General features: G+C 49.0%; 1 protein-coding gene across 1 annotated transcript; it reads right to left on the bottom strand.

The window, feature by feature from the left end:
• Positions 1-23,978: 23,978 nt before the first annotated feature.
• Positions 23,979-27,241, bottom strand: LOC119276723 (IST1-like protein). The gene is made up of 6 exons (XM_037557861.1): positions 27,093-27,241; positions 26,214-26,346; positions 26,022-26,125; positions 25,727-25,898; positions 25,491-25,631; positions 23,979-24,566 (listed from the first exon to the last, which is right to left on the bottom strand). Exons 1-6 carry the CDS (start codon positions 27,143-27,145, stop codon positions 24,210-24,212), a joined length of 960 nt encoding a protein of 319 aa, XP_037413758.1. The 5' UTR covers positions 27,146-27,241; the 3' UTR covers positions 23,979-24,209.
• Positions 27,242-27,983: the final 742 nt, after the last annotated feature.

The raw sequence follows: 27,983 nt of genomic DNA, 5'->3' as shown, positions 1-27,983 counted from the left end.
CCGCGGAGGCGAACATGCCGAGTCAGCAGAGCTGGAGTCGTTATCCCTCGACAGCATGCCCGATCAGCTCAATAAGCACCTCAATAAGAAGAAGGAGTTCATCCAAGGCTTATTGGAGTTGCTGAAGGAGAGCCTCGACAACATGCCCGCTAAGCTCAATTAGCAGGGGGAGTTGACCGCCGGCTTGGTGATGCTGCTGAAGAAGAGCATTGCCTCGGAGAAGAAGGCGACCGGCGAAATCCTGCGACTTCAGGAGGACAAGGCGAAGCTCTGCCACGAGATCGACCTGTTGAAGGAGAAGAACGCCGGCTGGAAGAAGCTGCATGAGAATAGTAGTTCCTCGATGAAGATGTTGCAGGCCCTCGTCATGGAACAGAAGGAGGAGTTGGCGAAGCTCCGCATCGAGCACCGGCTGCTGTCAAGGTATGTAATGCGGCCGTGGAACAGATGATGAAGGCTCGCGTCGAGAAATCCCGCGTCATGGAGAGAATGAAGAAGATGGCGGAGGAGACGCGCAAGGAGATGGAGGTCATGGAGGCGATGAAGAAGCAGTTACGACTCCGCGGCGAATTAGATCATTTGGGGTGATAATCTTCCTTCTTCTTTTGCTCCTGTGTTTCATCTTTTGCTTCGGGTGTTTCGCCGCACGTGTCACGTTCTCTGCGAGGCATGAATAGAACAATGGTTTTTTTAGGAAATGAATAGAACAATGCTAAGAATGAGATGACTAGCAAATTAGATCATTTTTTATCGCCATATGACACTGGGCTGCCACATTTCGTGCTCCGTCACAGTACTACTCCAGTGGAAAACTTGAGTATACCGCACGGTTCTTTGCTCCTCCTCGATCAGGTCGTCAGCGCATTTATACGAGCAGTAAAATCACAAGGCCCCACCTTCTAGCAGTAATGAGCTGTTGGGGAAGGTTGCAGAAAATTAAAAAATTTCCTACGGTTTCACCAAGATCCATCTATGAGTTCATCTAAGCAACGAGTCAAGGGAGTGAGTTCGCATCTACATACCACTTGTAGATCGAGTGCGGAAGCATTCAAGGGGATGGTGATGATGGAGTCGTACTCGCCGTGATTCGGATCACCGATGACCTAGTGCTGAACGGACAGCACCTCCGCGTTCAACACACGTATGGGACGGACGAAGTCTCCTCCGTCTTGATCCAGCAAGGAGGAAGGAGAGGTTGAGGAAGGCAGCTCCAACGGCAGCACGACGGCATGGTGTATTTGGTGCAGCAGTACTCCGACAGGGCTTCGCCAAGCACGTACGGAGGAGGAGAGGTGTTGGGGAGGGGAGGGGCTGCGCCTTGAGTTGTGTCCTGCAGCCCTCCCCTCACCCCTCTATTTATAGGGGAAGGGGCAAGGGGGGCCGACCCCTCTAGATGAGATCTAGAGGGGGGGCGGCGGCCAGGGAGGGGAGGCTTGCCCCCCAAGCAAGGGGGGGCGCCCCCTTTAGGGTTTCCTCCCAAACCCTAGGCGCATGGGCCCAAGGTGGGGGGCGCGCCCAGCCCTCCAGGGGCTGGCTCCCTGCCCCTTGCGGCCCATGTGGCCCTCCGGGAGGGGTGGCCCCTCCCGGTGGACTCCCGGAACCCCTCCGGTGGCCCCGGTACAATACCGATAGGACCCCGAATTCTTCCGGTGTCCGTATGACAACTTCCCATATATAAAACTTCACCTCCGGACCATTCCGGAACTCCTCGTGACGTCCGGGATCTCATCCGGGACTCCGAACAACTTTCAGTAATCACATACAAGTCTTCCTAATAACCCTAGCGTCACCGAACCTTAAGTGTGTAGACCCTACGGGTTCGGGAGACATGCAGACATGACCGAGACTCTCCGGTCAATAACCAACAGCGGGATCTGGATACCCATGTTGGCTCCCACATGCTCCTCGATGATGTCATCGGATGAACCACGATGTCGAGGATTTGATCAAACCCCATATACAATTTCCTTTGTCAATCGGTACGTTACTTGCCCGAGACTCGATCGTCGGTATCCCAATACCTTGTTCAGTCTCGTTACCGGCAAGTCACTTTACTCGTACCGTAATGCATGATCCCGTGATCAACCACTTGGTCACTTTGAGCTCATTATGATGATGCATTACCGAGTGGGCCCAGAGATACCTCTCCGTCATACGGAGTGACAAATCCCAGTCTCGATCCGTGTCAACCCAACAGACACTTTCGGAGATACCTGTAGTGCACCTTTATAATCACCTAGTTACGTTGTGACGTTGGATACACCCAAAGCACTCCTACGGTATCCGGGAGTTACACGATCTCATGGTCGAAGGAAGAGATACTTGACATTGGAAAAGCTCTAGCAAACGAACTAACCGACCTTTGTGCTATGCTTAGGATTGGGTCTTGTCCATCACATCATTCTCCTAATGATGTGATCCTGTTATCAACGACATCCAATGTCCATAGCCAGGAAACCATGACTATCTGTTGATCACAACGAGCTAGTCAACTAGAGGCTCACTAGGGACATATTGTGGTCTATGTATTCACACGTGTATTACGATTTCCGGATAATACAGTTATAGCATGAATAAAAGACTATTATCATGAACAAAGAAATATAATAATAACACTTTTATTATTGCCTCTAGGGCATATTTCCAACATGATCCGCCAAATCACAAAGGGCCTCGCCTCTCGTGAAACCGACCAAGCTAGACTGCCCCGCCCTCTAGCCTTTAAAAAATGTATACTTTTGTACTACAGTAGTATCGATGGATTGCGCCATGGAGCAAAACTTGAAATTATAAAAAAGGTGGTACATATAGAGAGCGCTCGTCGCCAAATTATGCATATAGTACTATTAAAAAGGCTAGTCACAATAATGGTGTCCAGCACAACCCACCCCTCAAATAAAACTAAGCACCCTGGAATTCTTTGACAAAACTAAGCACCCTGAAATTCTTTGACAACTAAACTGCTGGCTATATGATGTTGTCCATATATATTGTACGTATATAATGTGAAGAAACAAGTGGTAGTACTATACCAACTAAAAGATGAAATTTAAGAAATACTAGTATGTACGTACTGAAGAGTTAAAGTAACAGGAAGAAACATAACATAGTTCTGCTGGGGGCTCAGCACAATACACCCCTCAAATTAAATTAAGCACACCTGAAATTAAACTTTGCAACTATTCTGGTAGACACTGCATTAGAACCACCATGAGCAACGACACTGCCACCTTACTCGGAGTCCTCATCCACGTCCTCGAATTCGTCCTTGTCCCTCTTCCTCTTGGCCGATACTTCTTTGCTTGAACCGCACACTTGGCTCTTGCTCTTCATCCAACCCTTGTAGATATTGAAGCAAAGGTAGCCATCCATTGCAGCATAGTGGATGTGGTCTATATCTAGTACATTCCGCTGCCATGCATGACGATGAAATGTGTATGGAGGTTTCTCCAGTTTACCGTACGAAGGATGAACCATGGCTCCTGTCAGGGTTAGCATTGAAGGCTGACGAGAGGACACTAGCCGATTCTTCTGGAGGTCGAAGGTGTTGCCTATAACAAGGCCTATCCGACGTAGGACTTCTTTGTCGTTACCAAAGTCTACAGTAATGAATTTGGCTAGGTTGCTCTCAGGAAGTCCTTAAAATCCTGGCACTCAACGTCGGCATGGCATATGTGATAGACCAAGCATAAGTCATGCACGCAAACCTGGATCATGGCAGGCTTCTTCCTCTCTTCGTCCTTTAGATCCTTCTCTTGTCCCAGGACTGTGGTGTACTCAACATCTAGCCCAGCGACCCACTCATCATCTGAGTCTTCGAACATGCGTCTGAAGCGAGAAAGGCATCCTTTCACCATCGCGGAAGAACGGGTGTAGATAACGTCGAACTCATCATCAGTGATGGTTCTAACCTTGTACTCGCCGCCAATCGTGGAGATTTGGGACTCCATGGATTTGGGAGGAGGGTTCGGATTAGTGGAACTGCCATAATGTGAATGGACGGGACGACTAGGAGCGAACCGTCGTAGCATTAAAGGACGTGCGGGGACGAGTAGGAGCGAACTGCCAGCGTGCAAACGACAGGGTAGTGGCTTTCCATTCTCCCATGATACAGGCTTCCGAGAGCCCTTGGGTCTGAGATCAAACGGTTGCATGGCGTGATTCTAGACCTATGGGTGAATATCCTATCCTGAAGGGTTATTCTGCAAATTTTTAGCAACTTAGCATGCGACCGTTTGATCTCAGATCCAAGGGCTGCCAGCAGCCCGTATCATGGTCGCGCCTACCACGACCGTTGCGTCGCTCACGCGGTCGCGCCTTTGGGGATTTAACACGGTGCATTAGGCTATCTGATGTTGGCATGTCATACATATTCATCACTTAGTCACTCATACTACAACAAAGTTGGCTATAAGTGTATTTTTTTTACTTCTCTCTATCTCCCCATAATAAAAGAATGTTTTTGACACTAGTTTAGTGCCAAAAATGTTCTTATATTATGGGACACAGGGAGTACTAGTATTTATTGCATTTGCCAAGGAGTGACCTCTTCCAATGAAATGGTGTTGCTAAGTTTGCTTCATTTAATTAGCTATAGACTCAAAATTGTCTTTTCACCTAGGTACACGCGCTTAGCATTGTTTCTTCCTTGGGTCACCAAACTAGTCTCTCTCTTCTTGATTAACTTGCCACATTAGACTTTGTGCCTATGTGGCAAGCTTAGCACCTGTAGGAGCAAGTAAAAGTAAGTACAATAGTGCACTTTACATGGCATTTTTGCATATGTGGAGGAAAGAGAGGCAAGGAAAAAGTGGAGAAGTGGGCTCTCATGCAAGAGCCAGCCTCTACTACATGGTGGAGCATTGGGAGAGGCACCTGTATGGAGGTGGTCAGGAATCAGGAGACTCACGCCGGTCATAGCGCCGCAGTTAAAATGATAATGGCAAGTCAAATCACAGGGCCCCACCTGTCCAGCAGGAACTCGCTGTCAAATCACACATCCCTACATTTGCAGCAGCCTACTCCCTCGTCTTCTCGCGTCTCTGTCGAACCGACTAGGCAGAACTGCCCCGCCGCCTACCGCGTAGGAAAAATCACACCCTCGACTTTTAAATAGTATACAATATACTAATTTTGTATCCATGGATTGCGCCCGCGCCATGGAGCAAAGCGTCTAGAAAACAGTGGTACACATGTACAGAGTATATAGCACGCCCGTCGCGTTCGCGTTGCACCCCAGACGGTCGGTCGGTCTGGCACGCTGCTCTCCGAATGGAACGCGCGTCATATTGCGTTTGCACACACATGTGGGCCGACAATTGAGAACCGACCATAGGCACACTCCCCGGCCCCACAAGTCGGGTGACTTAATAGAAGAGGGAGACGCGTGCTAGTACTAGAGAAGTGTTGTACTACGTTGGTGCCTGGACGATCCCTGCAAGACACGGAAGATTAGTTCATCCATGCATGTGACCAGACTCCAGCAGACACGCCTGGATTGGCTATCGTCTACATATCGTGCAGGCTGTGTTTTACATGGATGTAGTTGTGGTGAGAAATCTAAAAAAAGGTTTCTTGTCATCTCGCAAAATTAGGTGTCATGTGCTTCGGATCACTGCGAGGGTTAAACAGCGACAACTGAGTTGGGCTAGTCATTGGGGGCACATGCACGAACAGTGACTACTCGGCTGCCGTCTAGGTCAAGCCGGCTATGTTAATTAGGACATCTATTGACGGACCCCTTTTCTACGAGTTTATCTTTAATTTGAGCTTTGTTCCTCGTCTAGTTTGTCCGTCGGGATTCATGTTGTCTCCTTTGGGCAGTGAGGTTATGATTTTTTGTCATGTGGCATTATTTTGTGTTATATGTTATAATCCGGCGCTTCAGATCAAAATGATGACAACTGCGCCTCCGGGCCACGTGCATGAACACTTCTCGACAGTCATTGACGAGGTCAAGCCGGCTCCGGTAGACAAAAGAAAACTAGTACTACTCCACTATATAGGCAGGAGCCTCCGTGCTTGCTTGCTAGTGTTGCTCTCTTCACACTGTCTCGGCCTCTCCAGATCTAAACACGACAGAGGTGGCCACACTCTCTCTCTCTGCTCATCGCTGGTCACAGATCCAGCCGGATCCTCTCCGCCGGGGAAGGTGAGAAGGTGCAACGTTCACGCGGTCTTCCTCGGCGACGGCTCTTACCCGCTGCTGGGCGCATCCCGATCAGCCTGCCTTGCCGTTCTCTCCCAAGCACCGCTGGCGAGGGAGGTCCTCCGACCCCTTCTTCCTCGCTGCCGTAGTGTGGGCAGATCTGGCCTCCCGCCGCCCCCCTAGCGACATCCCGACGACCATCAGGTATAACTTCCTTTGAAACCGGCCTTGCTCTACTTCCCAAGCTCCTGACGTCGCTGCATTTGTATCTTTTACTACTTCTCAGGCCCCCTCGTAGATAGGATCGATCGGCTGTTCAAAAACCACCTAATTTTTTTATGTTTAAGAGGTAAAACTAGTTCATGCACTCGAATCTAGTACTACTTGGTTCAAACAAGGAAGAAAGGGGGTGGGGGTGGGGGAGGATTTGTTACCTGAATCTAGGACTTGGTCGAAAGAGGAAATAATGGGGGCGAAAAGTAGCAGAGACTGGCTATCCAACTGGTCTCTAGGTCTAATAGGGAAATAAAGGGAAACGCGGTACAAACTCAATATAAACCTGATCTATTGGTTGAAAAAGGAAAGAAAGTGGGGACTGGGGGACAAGTCAATAGAGTAAGTCCAGCACTAGATTTGCTAGCCTCACACAGTATAAGGTGGCTATACCGAACAAAAATGGGACCAACCCAGATATCCTGTTCTGATGTTTGTTGCCTCGAGCCACTCTTATGTAATGCCACTGGTAGAATGTAGCAGTCGCACTGTTAAAAGTAAGGACACGTCAAACCAATGTTGTTTTCAATGTAATGCCTCCAGTAATATGAATCAATGGCACTTCTTTACATGTCCTGCTAAAATTTCCCATTAATATAAGTTGGTTCTTTTCGTTAGAAATGCAACTGTCATGGTCCGCCTACTCTCCCGTGCCCAAAGTAATGTCGTATTTAACAGTTTTCATAGTTAATCCTAATGCCCACACTAATATCTAGCAATGCCACTGCTTTAGAAATTGCTACTGTCCTTGTAGGATTGCCATTCAGATAAGGAACATGCTTCTTTTCATTTGATGCATGTTTCATCACTTGTTAGTCACCCTCCTTTCCACATTTTTTGTGCAAATAGAGATATACATTTCACGCTCGATCTTAGTTGAACTGCAGAAATGATATCCAAATTATAGTTGAGCATTCCAGGAGCTTCACAACCAACCTTGATGTTGCTCAATTTTATTGCAACTAATGAAGAAGAAGCTCTGTGGGTTTCGTTTTTTGATGGAAATAGAACCGGGGCTGGAGCCCTTTTCTTAAATTTTTTTGAAGAAGAAGCTGCTAGCTCACGGGACATTGCTTCATTTTAGGTGAACTGCACCAAAAGGTCCCATGAATTGAATCATCCATGTTGGTAACTGAAAGAGCCAGCTTCAGCATCCTAGTCTAAGCACCCTCGGCCTCCATCCTTGCGATGCACGGTACACCTCGTTTGCCACCTGCTCGACCCTAGTGTCACCGATAAAATGAAGTAATAATACAGTTAAAATAGAGTGAGTGTCATCTCTATCATTTCATTTCCAATGTAGATAAAGAGAGTGCTTCTCTTTGCTAATGTATCTTTCATCAACTAGTCCCGTTGTTAATGTTTAAGCATTTCTGCAAACTGGGGTGCTTAATTTTAGTTGGTATGTACAAAAATAGAGATTTGAATGTCTCAAGGCGCCTCCTTGTACTACCGCTGTACACTTATGTTCATCACTGGCAGAAGGTGTATCTGGGAGACTTGGGACGATGTCCAGTATGAGGCGTACCGTATGAGGTGTCGCAGGGCCCATCTCGCCCTTGCAGCATGGCATACTATGATACTATCACAATATTTTCTTCTATTTATTTTGTGTGTTTCATCAACTAGTGCCACTATAATGTAATCACATTTTTTCATTATCTGTGCAAACAGGGTTATCCAGCTGCATTTTGGTGGAACTGCACAAATGTACGTATGGAACCGGCATATATGCAGAGTGCGAGGTGTGCCAAGTAAAAATTACCGACACCAACCATGCGGGAGAGGGGAGACGGTGGTTTTGGAATGGTGATGATGGAGAGGAGAGAAGGTGGTTTTGCAATGGAGAAGATCAGAAGAGGGAGAGGCGAGACGGTGGTTTTGGAATGGAGATGATGGCGAGGAGAGGAGGTGGTTTTGCAATGGAGAAGATCAGAAGAGGGAGAGGCGAGACGGTGGTTTTGGAATGGAGATGATGGAGAGGAGAGGAGGTGGTTTTAGAATGGAGATGATGGAGAGGAGAGGAGGTGGTTTTGCAATGGAGAAGATCAGAAGAGGGAGAGGCGAGACATTGGTATTGGAATGGAGATGATGGAGAGGAGAGGAGGTGGTTTTGCAATGGAGAAGATGTTGGGGAACGTTGCAGAAAATTAAAAATTTTCCTACGGTTTCACCAAGATCCATCTATGAGTTCATCTAAGCAACGAGTCAAGGGAGAGAGTTTGCATCTACATACCACTTGTAGATCACGAGCGGAAGCTTGCCAAGGGGATGGTGATGATGGAGTCGTACTCGAAACGTGATTCGGATCACCGATGTCCAAGTGCTGAACGGACAGCACCTCCGCGTTCAACACACGTACGGGACGGGAGACGTCTCCTCCTTCTTGATCCAGCAAGGGGGAAGGAGAGGTTGAGGAAGATTGCTCCAACGGCAGCACGACGGTGTGGTGTAGTTGGTGCAGCAGTACTCCGACAGGGCTTCGTCAAGCACGTACGGAGGAGGAGAGGTGTTGGGGAGGGGAGGGGCTGCACCTTGGCTTGTGGTGCTGCAGCCCTCCCCTCACCCCTCTATTTATAGGGGAAGGGGCAAGGGGGGCCGGCCCCTCTAGATGGGATCTAGAGGGGGGGCGGCGGCCAGGGTGGGGGGACTTGCCCCCCAAGCAAGGGGGGCGCCCCCTTTAGGGTTTCCCCCCCAACCCTAGGCGCATGGGCCCAAGGAGGGGGGCGCGCCCAGCCCACCAGGGGCTGGCTGCTATCCCATGCGGCCCCATGTGCCCCCCCCGGGGGGTGGCCCCTCCCGGTGGACCCTCGGAACCCCTCCGGTGGCCCCGGTACAATACCGATAAGCCCCCGAAACTTTCCGGTGTCCGTATAACAACTTCCCATATATAAAACTTCACCTCCGGACTATTCCGGAAATCCTCGTGACGTCCGGGATCTCATCTGGGACTCCGAACAACATTCGGTAGTCACATACTAGTCTTCCTAACAACCCTAGCGTCACCGAACCTTAAGTGTGTAGACCCTACGGGTTCGGGAGACAGGCAGACATGACCGAGACGACTCTCGGGCAATAACCAACAGCGGGGTCTGGATACCCATGTTGGCTCCCACATGCTCCTCGATGATTTCATCGGTTGAACCACGATGTCGAGGATTCGATCAAACCCTGTATACAATTTCCTTTGTCAATCGGTACGTTACTTGCCCGAGACTCGATCGTCGGTATCCCAATACCTTGTTCAGTCTCGTTACCGGCAAGTCACTTTACTCGTACCATAATGCATGATCCCGTGGCCAATACCTTGGTCACCTTGAGCTCATTATGATGATGCATTACCGAGTGGGCCCAGAGATACCTCTCCGTCATACGGAGTGACAAATCCCAGTCTCGATCCGCATAACCCAATAGATACTTTCGGAGATACCTGTAGTGCACCTTTATAGTCACCCAGTTACGTTGTGACGTTTGATACACCCAAAGCACTCCTACGGTATCCAGGAGTTACACGATCTCATGGTCGAAGGAAGAGATACTTGACATTGGCAAAGCTCTAGCAAATGAACTACACGATCTTTGTGCTATGCTTAGGATTGGGTCTTGTCCATCACATCATTCTCCTAATGATGTGATCCCGTTATCAATGACATCTAATGTCCATAGCCAGGAAACCATGACTATCTGTTGATCACAACGAGCTAGTCAACTAGAGGCTCACTAGGGACATATAGTGGTCTATGTATTCACACGTGTATTACGATTTCCGGATAATACAGTTATAGCATGAATAAAAGACAATTATCATGAACATTGAAATATAATAATACTTTTATTATTGCCTCTAGGGCATATTTCCAACAGAAGAGGGAGAGGAGCGTGCGGCAGCGATTTAGGATTGGACGAGAGGGCCGGCGCGCTGTGACTGGATCAAAATCAAAATCAATTTACCCTTCAATTAAGAAAGCGACCCCACATTAACTAGTCTCCCTTTTATTCTGGGTCATAATTGACCATGATTTTCGCACATAAAATATATGTTATACGTTGCAAAAGTAATATAATTTGAAAGTACATTCAGATACGAACCAAACGATACAATTTTTGGTGACATGCATTCACATTTTGCTTATCAAATACAGTACATGGTCAAACTTTGACCCAAAATACACAAAACAAAAAAATACTTCCAAGACCAGCGCCGCTCTTCCGCTCTTCTCCTCTTAAACCACTGCCGCTCCTCTCCTGTTCCAATCTAAATCCAGCGCCGCTCCTCTCCTCTTCCATTTCAAAACCACCGCCCCTCCTCTCCTGTTCCAGTCGAAAACCAGCGTCGCTCCTCTCCCGTTCTAATCCAAAACCAGCGCTGCTCCTCTCCTCTTCCATTCGAAAACCACCGCCGGGGAGTGAAGGTGCTGTGGAGAAGTAGATCGATGGAGGAGTACAACCGATATGTGAGGGTCGCAGATGGCGACCCTGTGAAGCTAGCTAGGATGTTGGAGATACAGTCTTGGTTTGACAACAAGGACCAACTAGCGGCGACGGCGACATCCATGGCCAAATATCTGCAACAGAGCGAAAAGGCGGCGATACTCCCGGAGGGAGTCGCGCCGGAGTACATAGAGCTGCTCCTCTGGGCTATGGAGCAAACAGATTCACCGAATCCGATCATGAGGGAGCAGTGGTGGGAGTATCGATCCCAGATGGAGCATCCACCAGAGATTGAAGGATCGAGCATCTACAGGGTGCCGTTTGTGAGGGTGTCCTGCCAGAGTGAGCCGGTGGAGTCTTCGTTGACCGAACCCAACTGCAAGAGGAGAAAAGCAGTTGGCCCGACAATGCTTCCCCGCCATCGTCTCCCTCGCCGTTCACATCGTCTCACGAGGCGGCTATCTGCCATCGAGGAATAGGAGGGGGCTGTCCCCCCAGCCCAATAGTCAGGCAGGTTGTGAATTGTCAGGAGGAGCTTAGGGTTCTCAGTATTTGCAGGTTGTGAATTGTGTTTTGTGTTGTGTATTTTGAGAGTACTTTTAGATATGAATGTCTTTTGAATTTCAGATTTGCAGTATTGAGCATATGAAGTATTTTATGAATTCTAGAGATCTATTTTTAGCACTTAAAAAATGTAGTTTCATAGGAGTATAAAGGTGCAGACAATGTGATTCTCAGAGAAGAAACTGCAAGTTTCAGTTTCAGATAAGAAACTGCAAGTTCAATTTCAGATAAGAAACTGCAACTTTCAGAGGCAGAGCATTTATATTAACACAGCCTTTTCAAACAGGGTTAACATCATGTTGGAAGTTTTATTCATGGTCGAAAATGGAACTACCAGCCAGTTAACATCATGCTGATCAACATTCATGCATAGCACATCTTCATATGATGCACAGTCAAAATGCCCACACAATGTCGAGTGTGCGAAACACAGAGAAAATGAGGGACGGAGTTTTGGCAAGTGTTGGACGTGGTTTTGGGCTGCTCCGTCTAGGCTTTCATTTTTAACATGCGCAGCCCACGACCTCGGATGGGAGGTCCATAGTGTTTGTATTTTCTTAGGGCCGTCATGTATCAACCGGCCTATGGACCTCCCATCCGAGGTTTTATTTTGGCAGCCCAATTTATGTATTTTTTTTGAAGAAAACACAGAGGTCTGTTCTTTTTTCTATATAAGAATAGGAACGCCAGGTCCAACTTATGTTCCCTTCCAACTATATTATATATATTTAAATTATTTTATATGTTATTATATATTATTTTTACAGATACTTACATATGTAAGAAAACAATATCCCACATCTTATTAACTTATAAAAATAATTTCTTAACAAATAAAATCCTGGATTGTTTTGGCACGAAAGTCCTAGTGATTGTGTACAAAAGCTTGGTAAGATTTAAGGACGAATGTAATAATATCACTTATTATTTAAATATATTTATAACAAAATGCTCATCCCCTTTTTATTTTTTGATAACATTGTTGGCCCAACCCAACATTATAATTAGAATCAGCCCAGCAAAATTGTGTATTTCGAGAAAGTGCAAATGGCCTGTAATTTTTTAGGAAATAAAATAAATGGGCCGCATGGACGCTACATTATTTGTTCACCCAGCCCAGCTACTGGCTGTAATTCAAAAAAAAAGATCAATTTGACTGTAAATTCTACCACGCAAAAAAAGACTGTAAATTCTGAAAAATGGGTTGAATATGTGCCCCATTTTTGGAGGCTGGAATGTGGGCCAATAGGTCGAAGCCAACGCAAGTCGTTGTCAATTTAGTCAACAAATGATTCTGACATGTTAGCCGTTGGATTTACATCCAACGACCGGCATCCATCTTCAATCTCTCGTCTTCTTCCTCCAGCGCCACCAGGACCACCTCCCGCCTCCTGCTGCTAGCAGCTCTACTTAGCACGCTTCGCTATGAAGCGCTACTCCACCATTGGCCAGGCCATCCCTCCACCCCTCCACACCTCATGTTCTTCTCCACCGACTGCCGAACCAGACCGCACTAGAACCAGTTAACCCTTGTACACCTCTCCGTCTGCGACTCTACTCCCGCGTCTTCCCATCTCCGGCTCGTTGCTGTCCGGGGCCTCACCGTCGTCCACCACCTTGGATGCGCTCGGCGCGGCGTGGTCAACGAACGACACCATCGGAAGTAGACTGTGCGTGGAGAGGCTGACAGATGGGTCCACGGCTGCACACAAGGAAATGTCTCCTTATTACGCGCAAAATAATGATTCCTCCACCTGACATTTGGGACCCACCAGAAGGGCCTCTGTATTTCGCGAAAAAAACATGCCCCCCGCTGACATGTCGGACCCACCAGCTATCTTCGCACGCAAGGAAGTGCCTCCTTATTACGCACAAAAAAATGAATACTCCCCCTGCCAGCTGGAACCCAGCATAGTGGGAGGATGACTTGTGGGCCTACCAAGTTGACGGGGACGGAGGGCTTTGTCAACTTAGTCAATATGAACGATTCTAGCTCCTGTTACCGTATGATGTTCATCCAACGGCCGTAGTGCTTCTTCAACCTCTGGTCTTCTTGCTCCAGCTGCCCAAACCAGCGCCGGTCGTGCCACGTGCTCCTGCCTCCCGTGGCCGGCTGTGATGCCGCGGAGGCCTCACCGCCCCCTACTACTTCCACCGCTAGCCAGGCCATCCCTCTAATCACCCACACCCCTTGTTATTCTGCGGCGACAGCAGCCTCACACCATAGTCGAACCAGTGAACCCTCGTACTCCTCTTTGCGTGGGCATCGACTGCTGCGTCTTCCTTGGCTCCTAGGCCTCGCCGTCGTCCACCGCCGTGGTGCTCTCGGCGCGGCATGGTCAACATGGTCAAGGAACGACTTCCATCGGACGTGGACTGTACATGGAGAGGCTGACAGCTGGGTCCACGACCGCAGCAAGGATGTGCCTCCTTATTACGCGCAAAATAATGATTCCTCCACCTGACAGCGGGGACCCACCGGACAGGCCACCGTATTTTGCAAAAAAAAAATGTTTCCCCCTGACTGCTGGGACCCACCAGCTACATCTTCGCACGCAAGGAAGTGCGTCCGGCAAAAAAAACGATTCGCCCCCTGACTGCTGGGACCCACCAGCTACATCTTCGGACGCAAGGAAGTGCGTCCGGGCAAAAAAACAATTCGCCCGCCTGACTGCTGGGACCCACCAGCTACATCTTCGCACGCAAGGAAGTGCGTCCGGGCAAAAAAAACGATTCGCCCCCCTGACTGCTGGGACCGACCAGCTACATCTTCGCAGGCAAGGAAGTGCCTGACAGTCGGGACCCACCTGGTCGAAGCGTACGTAGCGTTGTCATTCTGATCGCTAACGTGTGCGTACATACTGGTCGATGTAGAGGCGCACACCTGTCGTAGTAGAGGCGTGCACGTGTCGTAGTAGAGGTGCACATGTAGCATGTACACGTACGTACAACGGCCAGGGTGCAAGAAAGAAAATACAGCAACATACGTACATACGGGCGGGGTCTCGAACGCCTACTCGCGCATATGTACGGCCATGGCTCGTGTACATGGCTGGGTTAAAACGGAGAAACAACGTCGTCATCGTGTTCATGGGGAGGCAACGGAATGGGTCGTGTTCATGGGGAGGCAACGGAATGCGTCGTGTTCATGGGGAGGCAACAAAATGCGTCGTGCTCATCAGGAGGCAACGGAACGCGTGGGAGCCAACCGGCTGGGTCGGAACGGAATGCGTGGTCGTGTTCATCGGGAGGGCTTGGACGGAACAGGCGATGGAAACGAGGCCTGACGTACCGCATAATGGAGGAAACGGACCTCCTATGTTCGGAACGGGGTCCTGTTGATTGGGAGGGGTCTGGCGTACCGCAAAATGGAGGAAACAGACCTCCTACGGTCGAAACGGGGGTCTTGTTGATCGGGAGGGGTGTGGCGTACCGCAAAATGGAGGAAACGAACCTCCTATGGTCGAAACGGGGGTCCTGTTGATCGGGAGGGGTGTGGCGTACCGCAAAACAGACGAAACGGACTTGTGTTGGAGCGCTACGGTCAAAACGGGGGTCCTGTTCATCAGGAGGGGTGTGGTGTACCGCAAAACGGGACTCCACGGGATACTGTTCATCTCCACCATCAACCTCCTCCAGCCTCCACAGGCTACCGTCGACCTCCTCCAGCCTCCACGGTCTCCTGTTCATCCAGCCTCCATCGTGCGCTACTCCACCGGCTACTGTTCAACCACCCCTCCACCATCTACTGTTAATCCAGCCCTCCACACCACGGGGTCCTGTTCAACCACCCCTCCACGGTCACCCCTCCACCGTCTACTGTTCATCCAACCCTCCACACCACAAGGTCCTGTTCATCCAGAGGCAACGCCATCGCTCACTGTTCATCCAACCCCCCCTCCCCCGCAACACTCACTGTTCATCCAATTGATCGGCTTCAGTTAGCAGCAGTAGCGAAGGAATCACTCGACCGGGTTCAGTTAACAGCCATCGATCGATCGCTCGGGTTCAGTAACGCGTAGCCTGCAGTGCAATCGCTCGGGTTCAGTTAGAGCCCAACGCCTCTCTCGGGTTCAGTTAGAGCCAACGCCTCGCACACACGCGCGTACGTGTATGAGAGAAACGCGCATCGCTCGGCCCTCGACCTCCCACCGTAATCGGGAACTCCCCGAAATTTTCCTCACCCTCGCTTCTACCACGGTTTTTTCCTTCATGGACGGTCCAAAGAATGTCATGCAGCTGCGCCTCTAGCCCACCCAGGACGAAAAGCCCATTTTCTGTCATGATTTTTTGTCATAGAAGTAGGAGCCCACCACATCTATGATGATACTGGGTTTTGTCACAATTATCGTCATAGTAGTGTCATATATATGACAGGAAAAAAATTCGTTCGACCCAAAATGTCACGGATGTGCCTTTTTTGTAGTGTCTCCTGATTATTCGATGCTTCGCTTGTTTTGTTTGTTTGTTATGTTCTTCTTGCCCCTCGCAACGCACCAAACTGACCTCACAGTGTGTTGAGTGTGTTTTCTTAGGCTATAGTGATGAGCATAAGGGCAATTGTTGTTGGGATCCTATCGGTCATCGGATGCGTATTTCTCGGGATGTGAGTTTTGATGAGTCTCGTCCCTTCTACCCGCGTCCATCTTCCTCAACCTTTTCAGTGGAGGATATCTCTTTCCTCACTTTTCCCGACACACCTATCACTCCAGTTGAGCCCTTGTCTCTCCGTCCTGCTCACTCTACTTCTCCACAGCTTGCGATTTGCCGCCACCATCTCCCACGGTTTCCTCACCTCGCATGTCACCAGATTCTGCACCTTCATCCTCGGTGATTTCTTTGTCTCCACCTTCTGATTCTACATCGGCTATTCCTCCTCGTATTCTTCAATCTTTTCCTCAGTATTACACTCGTCGTTCACGTACTGTGGATGCGTCTGCTGATGTGTTGTCCTCCTCGTCTCAGCCTACCTATGGCTTGCGTCCTCATCCGCTTTCGCCTATTGATCGCCTTGGTTTTTCAACCGTTGGTGTTGCTGTTCTTGAGCCGACTTCTTATCGTGAGGCTGTTGTTCATCCTGAATGGCAGTTTGCGATGGCAGAGGAGATTGCTACTCTTGAACGCGCTGGTACATGGGATCTTGTTTCTCTTCCTCCAGGTGTTTGTCACATCGCTTGTAAGTGGGTCTACAAGGTTAAGACTCGCTCCGATGGTTCTCTTGAGTGTTACAAAGCTCATCTTGTGGCTCCTGGCTTTCAGCAGGAGCGTGTCATGATTACGATGAAACTTTTGCTCCTGTGGCCCATATGACCACTATTCATACACTTCTTGTCGTGGCCTCTGCACGCCACTGGTCTGTATCTCAGCTTGATGTTAAGAATGCCTTTCTTAATGGTGAACTACATGAGGAGGTATACATGCAGCCACCACCTGGGTATTCTGTTCCTGGTGGCATGGTATGTCGTCTTCGTCACTCTCTCTATGGCCTTAAGCAAGCCCCCCGCACCTGGTTTGAGCGTTTTGCCTCTGTGGTGATTGCCACTAGTTTTTTAGCGAGTGCTCATGATCCAGCATTGTTTGTCCACCTTTCTCCTCGTGGTCAGACTCTTCTTCTTCTCTATGTTGATGATATGATCATCACTGGTGACGACCCCGAGTATATTTCCTTTGTAAAGGCCCGTCTTAGTGAGCAGTTTCTTATGTCCGATCTTGGACCTCTTTGCTACTTTCTTGGGATTGAAGTCTCTTCTACCTCTGATGGCTTTTTTATATCCCAGGAAAAGTATATACATGATCTTCTTGCTCGTGCTATTGTTACTGATGAGAACATTGTTGAGACTCCTATGAAGCTCAATCTTCACCTCCGTGATACTGATGGTGACCCCTTGCCTGACCCGACGCGTAATCATCATCTTGTTGGGAGTCTTGTCTATATAGCTATCACTCGTCCGGATATCTCTTATCCAGTTCATATTCTGAGTCAGTTTGTCTCCGCTCCCACTTCGGTTCACTACAGTCACCTCCTTCGTGTCCTCCGCTATCTTCAGGGCATGATCTCTCACCGTCTATTCTTTCCTCACTCCAGTTCTTTACAGCTTCAGACCTATTCAGATGCTACGTGGGCTAGTGATCCCTCCGATCATCGTTCACTTTCTGCTTACTGTGTTTTTCTTGGTGGTTCTCTCATTGCCTAGGAGACAAAGAAACAGACTGCAGTTTCCCGTTCGAGTGCAGAGGCTGAGTTACGAGTTATGGCTCTTTTGATGGCAGAGGTGACTTGGTTAAGGTGGTTACTTTGGGATTTTGGTGTTTCTGTTACTACACCTACTATGCTCTTATCTGACAGTACAAGTGCTATTAGCATTGCGCGCGATCCTGTGAAGCATGAGCTCACTAAGCATATTGGCGTTGATGCTTTCTATGTGCGCGCTGGTGTGCAGGTTCAGGTTATTGCTCTTCAGTATGTGCCTTCCGAGTTACACTTGGCGGGTTTTCTAACGAATGCCCAGACTAGAGCGCAACATGGGTTCTATCTTTCCAAACTCAGTGTTGTTAATCCACCATGAGTTTGAGAGGGGGGGGGGTGTTAGAGTATTATATATATAGCCATGTAACCTTTCGTATTTACCCTATTGTATAAGGGGTTTCTTGCATATATTCCACACTTATACATGTATATATACTGGCCTATGGCCTCTTGGAAATACAAATTGCATATTTCCTAACAGTCTACACCTGTGTATGAACAATAAATTCATAAGAAAAACTTATTCCTTTTCGGCATCCAAGATGCTTAAGTGAGTAAAAGGTACAAGCAAATTTTCGTGGTGCTAGGACATTCAAGGAGGTTGTGACAAAAATACAAAATTTGATTCTCAAAGAAACTTTGAAAAACACGCATGAGGTCTTTTTTTGGCATGAGCTCCTCAAATGTCATTTGAACACAAACTTTTGCACACTCCTAGAAAACTTAAGCAACTTGGTTGCAAAAAAATAATCATTTTTGTTGCTATTTTTTGAATTTACTGTTCATCACGAGCACCTAGGCTTGGGCAGCGTTGCGGATTTCCCCTTGAGTGACCCCTTTCATAAAAGGAAAACCTTTGTAATACCGACAGAGCCAAACCCGTGCATGTTTCTCGAAACTACACTTGAATAGTTGTTTCAGTTATATTAGTATAAGATATGATTACTATCTTGACAACGGAAAAGAATGGAACATTGCTTCGCTCGGACGCTTTGGATCCCATATAAGAAGCTCGCTCTTTACCCGATCATTCATGAGTTGTTCGGGAAACCTCCAGCTCCGCCAAATCCAAGCACCCACAGAGTACCTGTTTCTCTGCTCCATAAATTTGAACTGTGGCTCCGGCTGCTTCGGGAGTGGAGTCACGGAGAGGGAGGGACTCCGAACAGGCCCTCAAACATTCTGTGGGCAGCACAAGCTCTATTGCTGCCTAGCAATATAAGCCTACTCATGCTGCTTTGGCGGCGCTTTCTTGCCAATCAGTTATACCTGAAATACCACCCGTACGTAGTGCGTCATTCCCAACACGGAGCGCCTTTATTTTCGTATTGAACTCCGCTAGGAAGAAAAAGTTAGACCATAGCCTTGTCGAACAACCTCGTTTCTCGCTTTTGTCGATTGACTCGTGGGACTCTACTTAATTCCAACATGGGTGTGGTCTGACGTGAAGCCGGACCTCTAGGGCAAGATAGTAAAGAGCTGACTCTAGGGAAGGCTAGTGTTTCTCTTCTATCTCTACTCCTAATGGAGCAGTTGGTGAATAGTCTCCACGGTTTATTTTCGCTGGGTTTTTTTCGTCTCTCCTCCCACCACCCCCTCCCATCCTGGTCCATCGATTTATTTTTCTCTCCACTCTTTATTACAACCAGGACTTTCCTAACGTATAACAAATCACGGATCTAACTTCCTTAAATTATTCATATGAATCGATTTCTTTTATTGGTTCAATTTGTTTTAGGAAACAAATAGCAAAATTTTAAGAAACAAATAGTAGATTTGAATCTAACTTTCCTAACTTATCTAAATCAATCGATTTCTCTCATTAGTGAAATTTGTTTTAGGAAACAAATAACAGACACGTCACAAACTTTCCTCCCAATAAATAGTTTCTTAACATGTGCAAACTTTCCTAATCAGACACGTCACAAACGGGCATGTACTGGTATCATGTTACCAAACAATAAAACCCCATTTGCATAGAAATCAGTTCAAAATCCTAACTTTCCTAAATTTTTACCTTTCCTTGATAACATCCAACATTTTCTATGTTTTCCACCTATTGAAGGAAATCACCCCTCCATCGATATTACCATTTTTTTGGAATGAGATCTCCGGGGGTTATGATATTTTTGCGATTCTTTCCAATTGTGACCTCTCCTTCCGCTCCGGCTCCTTCTCGCATAATCACCTCCATCACAGCCAGCTGAAGCCACCCTAGACCTCTTGCCTCTCCACACCTTCTCCGCCACCTCCTCCTCGTACTCCATTGACAATCCCTCCGCCACGTTTGTCCACGGCGGTGTCGAGGGCATGGCGCAACAGCGTACCAATGGTAGAGCAGCGCATATCAGCAGGAAGAAGCACGCAGCAGGCGAGGCGAGCGGCCGACGGTGGAGGGCAGAGATGCGGCCGGCGTGGCTGAGGGGGCGGCCGAAAGAAGATGGCCGCGACAGGAGGCGGCGCGAGGTAGGGGCGCGACAGCGGGGCGAGCGAAGGGATAGGCAGCGGCAGACGGGGCGAGCGCAGCCAGCGAGAGTGTGACACGAGTCCAGGGTGTGCGTCACGCGGGGCACAGTGGTGCGGTGGCTGTGGCGAGCGTGATGGCAACGGCGGGCGTGACGGACACGATGTGGCATGTGCGTGGGCATGGAGAGCCAGAGAGGGAGTGGCCCCACGAGCGCAGAAGAAGAGCTGAAGGCTCGGGCATGGGCGCGCATAGGAGCGGGCATGTGCCACGGGGTCAATCCGAGGAGCTCAATGGCTACCCCTGCAATGGCCATGGCAGACGGCGGTTCTCGACCACGGCGAAATACCTAACGAAAGCAAACAAGAGGGGAAACTGGGGAAAGGCAAGAGGAGATCACAGCGGTGTCAATGGCACCCTAGGGGAAGACAGGGGAGCTCGGGGCGGCGCGGATTGAACGGCAATGTCGCGGTGGCCGAAGGTTGAGGAAGACGGCAACGACGTCGATCTAGGGGTGCCGGACTTGATCTCGTTGGCGCAGATGAAGTAGCGGAGGCATTCGGAGCTCCTCGACAAGCTCCTAGCCAGCAGGGAGGGCAGTGGTCGTGTGGACGGGGTCGGTCATGGTGGCCGTGGCATCTGACTTCGTCCAGATCACCGGGATCGAGCGAGCGAGGAGGAGAAGTGGATCTGGGAGGGGGCATCGAGGAGTGAGGCCATGTGGGCAGGGGAGGCAGGGCGTCACCCTTATCCATTCCCCTTCGATGCCGGTGAGGTGGTCGGGCGGGAGCCCGGCTCTATAGTGACGGGCTCGAGGACCAGGAGAAGACGACCGTGCGGGGACTGGACCACCGGGCCGGTTCGATGGCAAGGCCCGCGGGTAGGGGGAATCCCCTTTTTCATCATCCTTTTGGTTTTTAATGTATTCTAATCCGTTTCTCCTTTTTAACACCGTTTTCTATTTATTCTTATATCAACTAAATGGATTTTGTTAATTGTGAAACTATGCACACAATTCGAGCACAATATTTTTAGGTGGCACAAAAAGTTTGGGGCCAAAAGGAAATACATAAAATTAGGTTTATACTTAATTAGTTATTTTAACTACAATTGGACCTCTTATTAATTTGACAAGATTTAATTTTTGGGTCAAATAATGTCGGGCTCAACATGTCAAAGATCAGTGGAATTTATAGAATATGGTGAACATTTTAGTTTTACTGTTTGACAAAATAATTTATTTGACTTTATTTTAAATTTGAATTGGGCTTTGATTTTTATCAAGTGGCAGTTTGGCTTAGCAAGCCTGATGACATGGCATCATTAGGGGGAGGTCACTGTAGCTAACAACTTGAGGTGTTACATAATCTTCCCATTTCTGAAATTTCATTGTTAAATGATTGGGGAATATATCACACTATCCATTAGTTCAGGCAATCTCACCACAAGTCCACACATTATTGCCAATTGAGTAAGTCTTATTGGCGGGGAGAATAGGCTATGTGTGTGTGTGTGTGTGTTAGAGAGAGAGAGGGAGAGAGAGTGAGAAAGAGGGAGGGGGAAAGAGTGTGTGTGAGGATTTGATGGTAAAAGAGGTCGCCAATGTCGTAATATTGAACTCTTAAAGTTAATGTGGCCCCGTTGCAAAGCACGGACGTTCTTCTAGTTGTAATAAAGAGTTGGTTGACGGCTCTGGCAAGGACAAACGAACATGGATTCGATGTTAGGGTGTTCCAGCCTTCCAGACGAGCAACTCGGCCCTGTTTGTTTGGGCTTTTGCTCCTGCTTTCGCAGTTTTTTCACTTTGACCAAAAAGCCACAAAAGCTCCTAAGTAGGTGCTTTTGAAGCTAAATATTATTATATTGATTCATCAAATGCCATAAAAGCCCCCAAAACACCTATTTATGAGCTTTTATGGTTTTTTGGTGAAATAGAAAAGCTACAAAAGCAGAAGCAAAAGCTGAAACAAATAGGGCCAAGAGAGAGAGCGGGAGCAGCAGCAGAGCAGGTTGGAATCGAGGTGTTTTGACAATGGTTTCCAAAAAGCACGCGTATTTTCACCCCAGAATGAGGGTGCCAATCAGAGCATCTCCAGTCGTTGGCCCCACAGGGGGCGCCTAAAATCGCCGCCTGGGGGTGACCCAGCGCAAAAAGTGGGTCTGGGGGCGAGTTGGCCCCCAGCCGCCGCCCCCAGGGCAGGCCCCAGGCATGAAAAAAAATTAGACAAACTTGGGCTGAAACACACCACTTTTCGGCAAACATGGGCTAAAACACGCCATTACATATAAACTCCCCGGCTGGTGGCGGCGGCGGCGCGTCGTCGTCGTCGTCGCTGTCGTCGATGATGACGTCGCCGCCTTCGTCGCGGCCTCGGCGGAGCTGCGCGAACCGCTCTAGGGCGGCGCGCTGGCGCTCCCTCGCCATCTTCAGGGAGTCTTGGCATACCCATTCAAGGGTCGCGTCGTCGTCGAGCTCGACCTCGCCGTGCTCCGCCTTCACCGGTGCCAGCAGCCCCGGCTCCGTCTTCACCGAAGCCAGCCCCGGCTCCGTCTTCACCGGAGCCAGCCCCGGCTCCGTCTTCACCGGCGCGAGACCCGGCTCCGTCTTCGGCTTGACAAAGCGCGGGGGGGAGCCGACGAGGAGGCGCGCCGGCCGCCCTCGCTGATGACGATGCCGGCGTTGCGCGTGCGCCGGCCGAGCGGCGTCTCCGCCGCGGGCTCGGCCTTGACGTCGAGCAGAGATGGAGTGCCGGAGGAATGGGAGGAAGAACGCGACGAGGAAGAGGAGGAGGAGCCGAACCTCCTCGGCACCCATTGCCCGTCGCGTCGGCGGTGCGTCGGGGCGGCCGTCCTCGCCGGGGGGTACGCCAACGGTGGGTTGTTGCCGCCCTCGAGGTGCGCCAGCACGCCGCCGAGGGTGCGGCCGGGGACGCCCCACCAGAGGTGGCGCCCCTCGCTGTTCTTGGTGCCGCCGACCACAGGCGCCCCATTGGTGGACGCCAGTCGTTGCCGCTGGCGGCGTTCAAAGTACGCCGCCCACGCCGCGTTGTTGTCGGCGTCGTACTGGGGAAGGGAGCGTTCAGACGTCGGTGAGAGGCGCGCGCGATCTCGACCTCGTCGGCGAAGTACGATGGCTTGGTGACGGCGTCGGGCACGGGGGAATGGGCACTCCCCCATTGCTGAGCCTCCAGCCGTCGGCCCGGCGCGCATGTCCGGCGGCGCCGGGATGTTCGCCTGGAACAGGAGCCAGGACTCCTGTTCGCGGAGCGAACGGCGGCTGAAGCCGTTGGCCGCCGCCTCGTCTCCGGGGAAACGCTCGACCATCGGGGAGAGGGAGTGGCTAGGGAGAAGAGATCGGCGGGAGAGGGATCGGATCGGCAGGAGAGGGGGGCTGGGGTGGCGCTCCAACGCTGGCGAGCGAGACCATATATAGCCGAGGAAGGGGAGGCGTCGGCGCACCGCCCCGTGATGCGCCGCCCGTGAGAGGAATCAATGGAAAAGCTGACCGGCGGCAGCCTTACCATTGATTCCCCGCGGGAAACCGAGGGTCGGGAAGACGAGGGAGCTAGTGTCGCTGACACGGCTGCCCCATGACGCGGCTGCCACGCGGCGCTTTCACGCCAAAAACGATTCGCCCGGCGCCCCCGAGCGCCCCCCAGCGCGCCGGGTTCGGGTTGGGTCCGCAGGCGCCAATTTCGGCCCGAGCCGGCGAAAAATGGGCCCCTGAGGGCGCGACTGGGCCGATTTTTTGGCGCCGGCGTCCGAAAAGTCGCCTGGGGGGCCTTGTTGGGGGCGCAGCTGGAGATGCTCTCAGAATAACATCAATCAGCCAAATGTACATAGAGACTTTGTGACAGGAGCGATAGATGGTCCTTCGTGCTGCAGACTGCTAGTACATTGGTTCTCACCAGTCACGACTGCTATGATCTACTAAAATTCATGGTCCATGAAGAAAAAAGTAGTACATGCAACCAAGGAACGCACTTACAGAGGAACACACATAATTGTTATGCAATGGAACATACATGTTCATTGGGTTATGACGGCGAGTCGTCAAATCGCGCCTCCACAGCGGGCATAGATCATTGAGTTGTAACTTTAACCTTGTTAACAAGCTCTGCTGCTGCACGGGCAGCGGCGGAGGCACGGGTGGCTGCAGCAATGGCAGCTCGGGCCTTTTCTAGTACGTCCGACGAGCCTGGGCCAGCGCAGGATGATCTCTCCGCAGCAGGGGGCTGATGCTCTTGACTGACCACATTACTCTTGGTGGCAGCATATGCTCTTGAACTCACAGCAGGTGACTTTGGGGACTCGGGAGTTCTATTTTTGCTTGTGTCGTTGACAGGTAGAATCGATGGCTTATCTTTGGAAATGGAAGAGGCTGGAGGGCTCTCAATTGCAGGTGTTTGGCCTTGGCGGACTGATGATCCAGAATCATCCTGCAGACAAGCACATAACAAATGAAGTGAATTTCTATCTTTTCGGATGAGCTAACTGTAGGCATAAACAGAGGCTTAAAATAAGTTCTCTGATTTCTTTGTTCCTATTTTTGAGGGGTCTGTGACTTCTTTTTTATTGTTCCTATAACTTTCCTTAATCAATTGCACCGAACCGTTTCAAAATGTTTTCCCCTAGTCTAGTTTCAAAAAAAAATGTTTTCCCCTGTCTTCCAGGTAAGCAACCAAAGAGCTTTGTAGCATTAAGACATTATGTCCGTAAACCCTCAGCTGTCACCGTATAAGAATCAGAATCAACCTATACAACACTAGACTTCTACTCACTCAGTAAACTAATATAAGAGCGTTTAGAATACTAAAGTAGTGATCTAAACGCTCTTATATTTAGTTTACAGAGGGAGTATATAGCAATAGGCATCTTCTGTGAACAAGGACTATTGAGGCAAGGATGGGACCAAACAATGATAGACGAAGGGAATAGTTACAAGATATAGATTAAAAAAAAGGTGCACAACATAATGCACCCGCCATGCAAAACATGATAGTAGATCTGTGGAGTGTGCAGTCCAGTCTTAGATACCTAGGTAAAATTTAAATCGCAAAATAAATATATAAAAAAACAAAACACTTCTCAGTATCTGTAATCATATGTCAGGAAGAGCATGTATACAGATTCCTTTTTTTTAATTCAACTGAAACACTAGTGAGCGGAGTCTAAAACGTCAGTGTACCCAGACGTCAAGTCCATTGAGATGTTACAATGAGCAGTTCTTCCAGCATGACAGTTTATTTCATTTTAGAAGTAGTGATAGAACACACAATTTTCAAACTCACTTATGAAACAGCACATCCATTAGCATTTATGTCTAATAATTAGGAAATAAGCAAAAGGTTAGCATATATTACCAGCAGATCTTCGTATTTCTTATTGAATTCTGCTTCGGTATTAGATGAATCCCAGTCAAGATTGTACTCATGAGCAATAGCTTTCAAAACCTTCAACTTTGATTCCGCTGATGGAGCCTTAACTGAAAGCTTCTCAATTATCTGCATACACGATGCTCAAATTGTGAAATTGCACAAGACACTTGATTCGCAAGCAACGTGGATTTCTGAAGGAAAGTTTATATTGGAGATCTTACTGTGCGATTAACACCGCAATCAGGGCGCAATTCCATAGCAGCAGCAACAAAATCCTTCCCATACTTGGTGGTAAACAAATTACGGAGATGCATTAGCTCAGGCAAGTCTGAGCATCTTCCTGATGCAAAGATTATACTAGCTATTGCTTCTCTCAATTCTATGGGGCATTCCCTGTTCCATCATAAAACCAGTAGCTGTTAATCATATTCTATTAAGTGAGAGAAACAAAGAATTGTGATATCTACATAGTAACATGTATTGTGGTAAGATCAGATTTCATAAATCACGACCTACTTTTGGGCCTCAACAATAGGGACTCGTGCCAGAACAAATTCACAGAAAAGCTCAACAATCTCATAGGCAGCCAATATATTTTGCTCCCGAATAATATGCTCCACCTATTATTAATAATGGCATGTTAAAAGAACTGCATGAAGGAGAAGATCGGCACCTTGGGAAACAAGTATAGCTGTAAATCTAATTTACCCGAATCCTCGCAATAGACTCTTGGCCTGTCTGAAGATACTGAACCATCTCTTTGCGCATATTTATCAGTTGCATTTCCCTCCTATTGCGCAGCAGCTTGATCCTCGAAATGATCAAATTCAAGCATGTTTTGCTACACAAAGTTGGGAACTTCTGTTAATTATGGGCATAAATAAAGCAAGACTGCCTCTCCGCCCTCCAGTAACAATGTAAGAGCGGTATGAAACATGAAATGATTATGGTAAGAATTGACTAGTACTCCCTCCGTTCACAAATATAAGATGTTTTGGATATTTCAATATGGACTACATACGAACTGAAATGAGTGCCACACTAAAATGCATCTACATCCTAATCAGAAAAAAGTTAGAACATCTTATAATAGTGAATGGGGGAGTAGCTGATAGTCGATGGATTCTTTCATTACTCCTATAGTAACTGTAAACTGTTATGCAAACCCACCATCGGACCCAGTGGGGATAACATGCCGATACTTGTATTTGTTCAGTTTTGTTAGCTCAATCCAGTTCTGGTGACTCTTATACTCATATATGACATATATAAAACGAATCTGTGATAAGATTTTTGCAATATTGAGCCTGATATGGATCATGTTACCACTTCAAAAATTTCACGAAGCTGTAATATACCCCATCCAGCAACAGTAATTCACCACCCAAAGGATCCAGATGCCCTAGTGCTACTTTTTTCCCATCGCCACACAGGCCATCCGCCGAACATCTTCCTGAGCGGAATTCTAAATCTAGAACTCCTAATAATCACAGCGAAACCGGCCGATCCTTAGGATCGCTGATGAAAATCGAGAAGAGAAACTGTAGCAGAAGCGGGGCAGTGATGGGATCTGAGAGGGAAGCGAACCATTTGGTGCCGAAGGGGGAGGAGCGGTTGAAGAGCGAGTTGAGGGACGACATCGTCAGTGCCGGCCGCTGATCCACCTGACCCGGCGAAGACGAAGACGAAGACGAAGGGGAAAGAAAGCTGTTCCGTGTATATTTCCAGGTGTGCCCCTTTACTTAATTATTTTATAGTTTACACCATACGCCAGATCCTTTTTTGCCCCGTCTCTAGCTCTACTATTAAAGCCGAGTTGTTAGAGCATCTCCAATAAATATAGATGCAAAAATAATTAACTTATACATCTATGAGGCCCAAAAACACTACTCCTTCTGTTCGGAATTACTTGTCGTAGAAATGGATGTATCTAGACGTTCTAGATACATCCATTTCCGAGACAAGTAATTCCGAACGGAGGGAGTACTTCAATAGATGATGTAGATATAAAAAAGTACTTCACCTTCTTCGAGCATCTCCAACGGCCGCTCTATATAAGCACCGTGCTGGATATTTTCGTTTTTTAACGCGCGCGCAACCGCTCAGCGGAGGCGCAATAACCGCGCGCGCGGTTCGAAACGTCATCGTGCGCCATTTATTTGTTGTGCCCGCTTCCACGCGCCGAACACTCGAGCGCTCGCGCCGCACCCTTTCTGCCCCGCCGCTTTCGCCCTGCCCGCGCCGTCGCCGGCGAATTGGCCCGATGGACGGACGCGTCGGCACCCCCCTCACCCCTTCCTACAGTCATGACCCCTCCGCCGCTGCCGCAAACCCTAGCGCGGGGAGCTTTGGCTTCGCCATCGCTGGTGCTCCTCCAAGCACCGGCATCGCGCGCGGGCTTTTCATGCCGCCACGGACGACCTCGGCGGCGGGTGGCGTCACGCCGAAGCCGGCGCCCGCCGTGAAGCCACATGTCCC

This window comes from Triticum dicoccoides, chromosome 3B, assembly GCF_002162155.2.
Source record: "Triticum dicoccoides isolate Atlit2015 ecotype Zavitan chromosome 3B, WEW_v2.0, whole genome shotgun sequence".
In the NCBI taxonomy this organism is placed as follows: Eukaryota; Viridiplantae; Streptophyta; class Magnoliopsida; order Poales; family Poaceae; genus Triticum; species Triticum dicoccoides.
Note: the sequence above shows the minus strand (reverse complement) of the source record. Positions and strands in the feature narration are given on the sequence as shown.

Bases quoted from the DNA above. Each gene is read 5' to 3' on its own strand.
- LOC119276723 (XM_037557861.1), bottom strand. From the start codon at position 27,145: ATGTCGTCCCTCAACTCGCTCTTCAACCGCTCCTCCCCCTTCGGCACC. The intron at 25,632-25,726 runs GTAAGATCTCCA...TCGTGTATGCAG, and splicing joins ATTGCGGTGTTAATCGCACA to ATAATTGAGAAGCTTTCAGT. The intron at 24,567-25,490 runs GTAATATATGCT...GCTTGTCTGCAG, and splicing joins AGAAATACGAAGATCTGCTG to GATGATTCTGGATCATCAGT.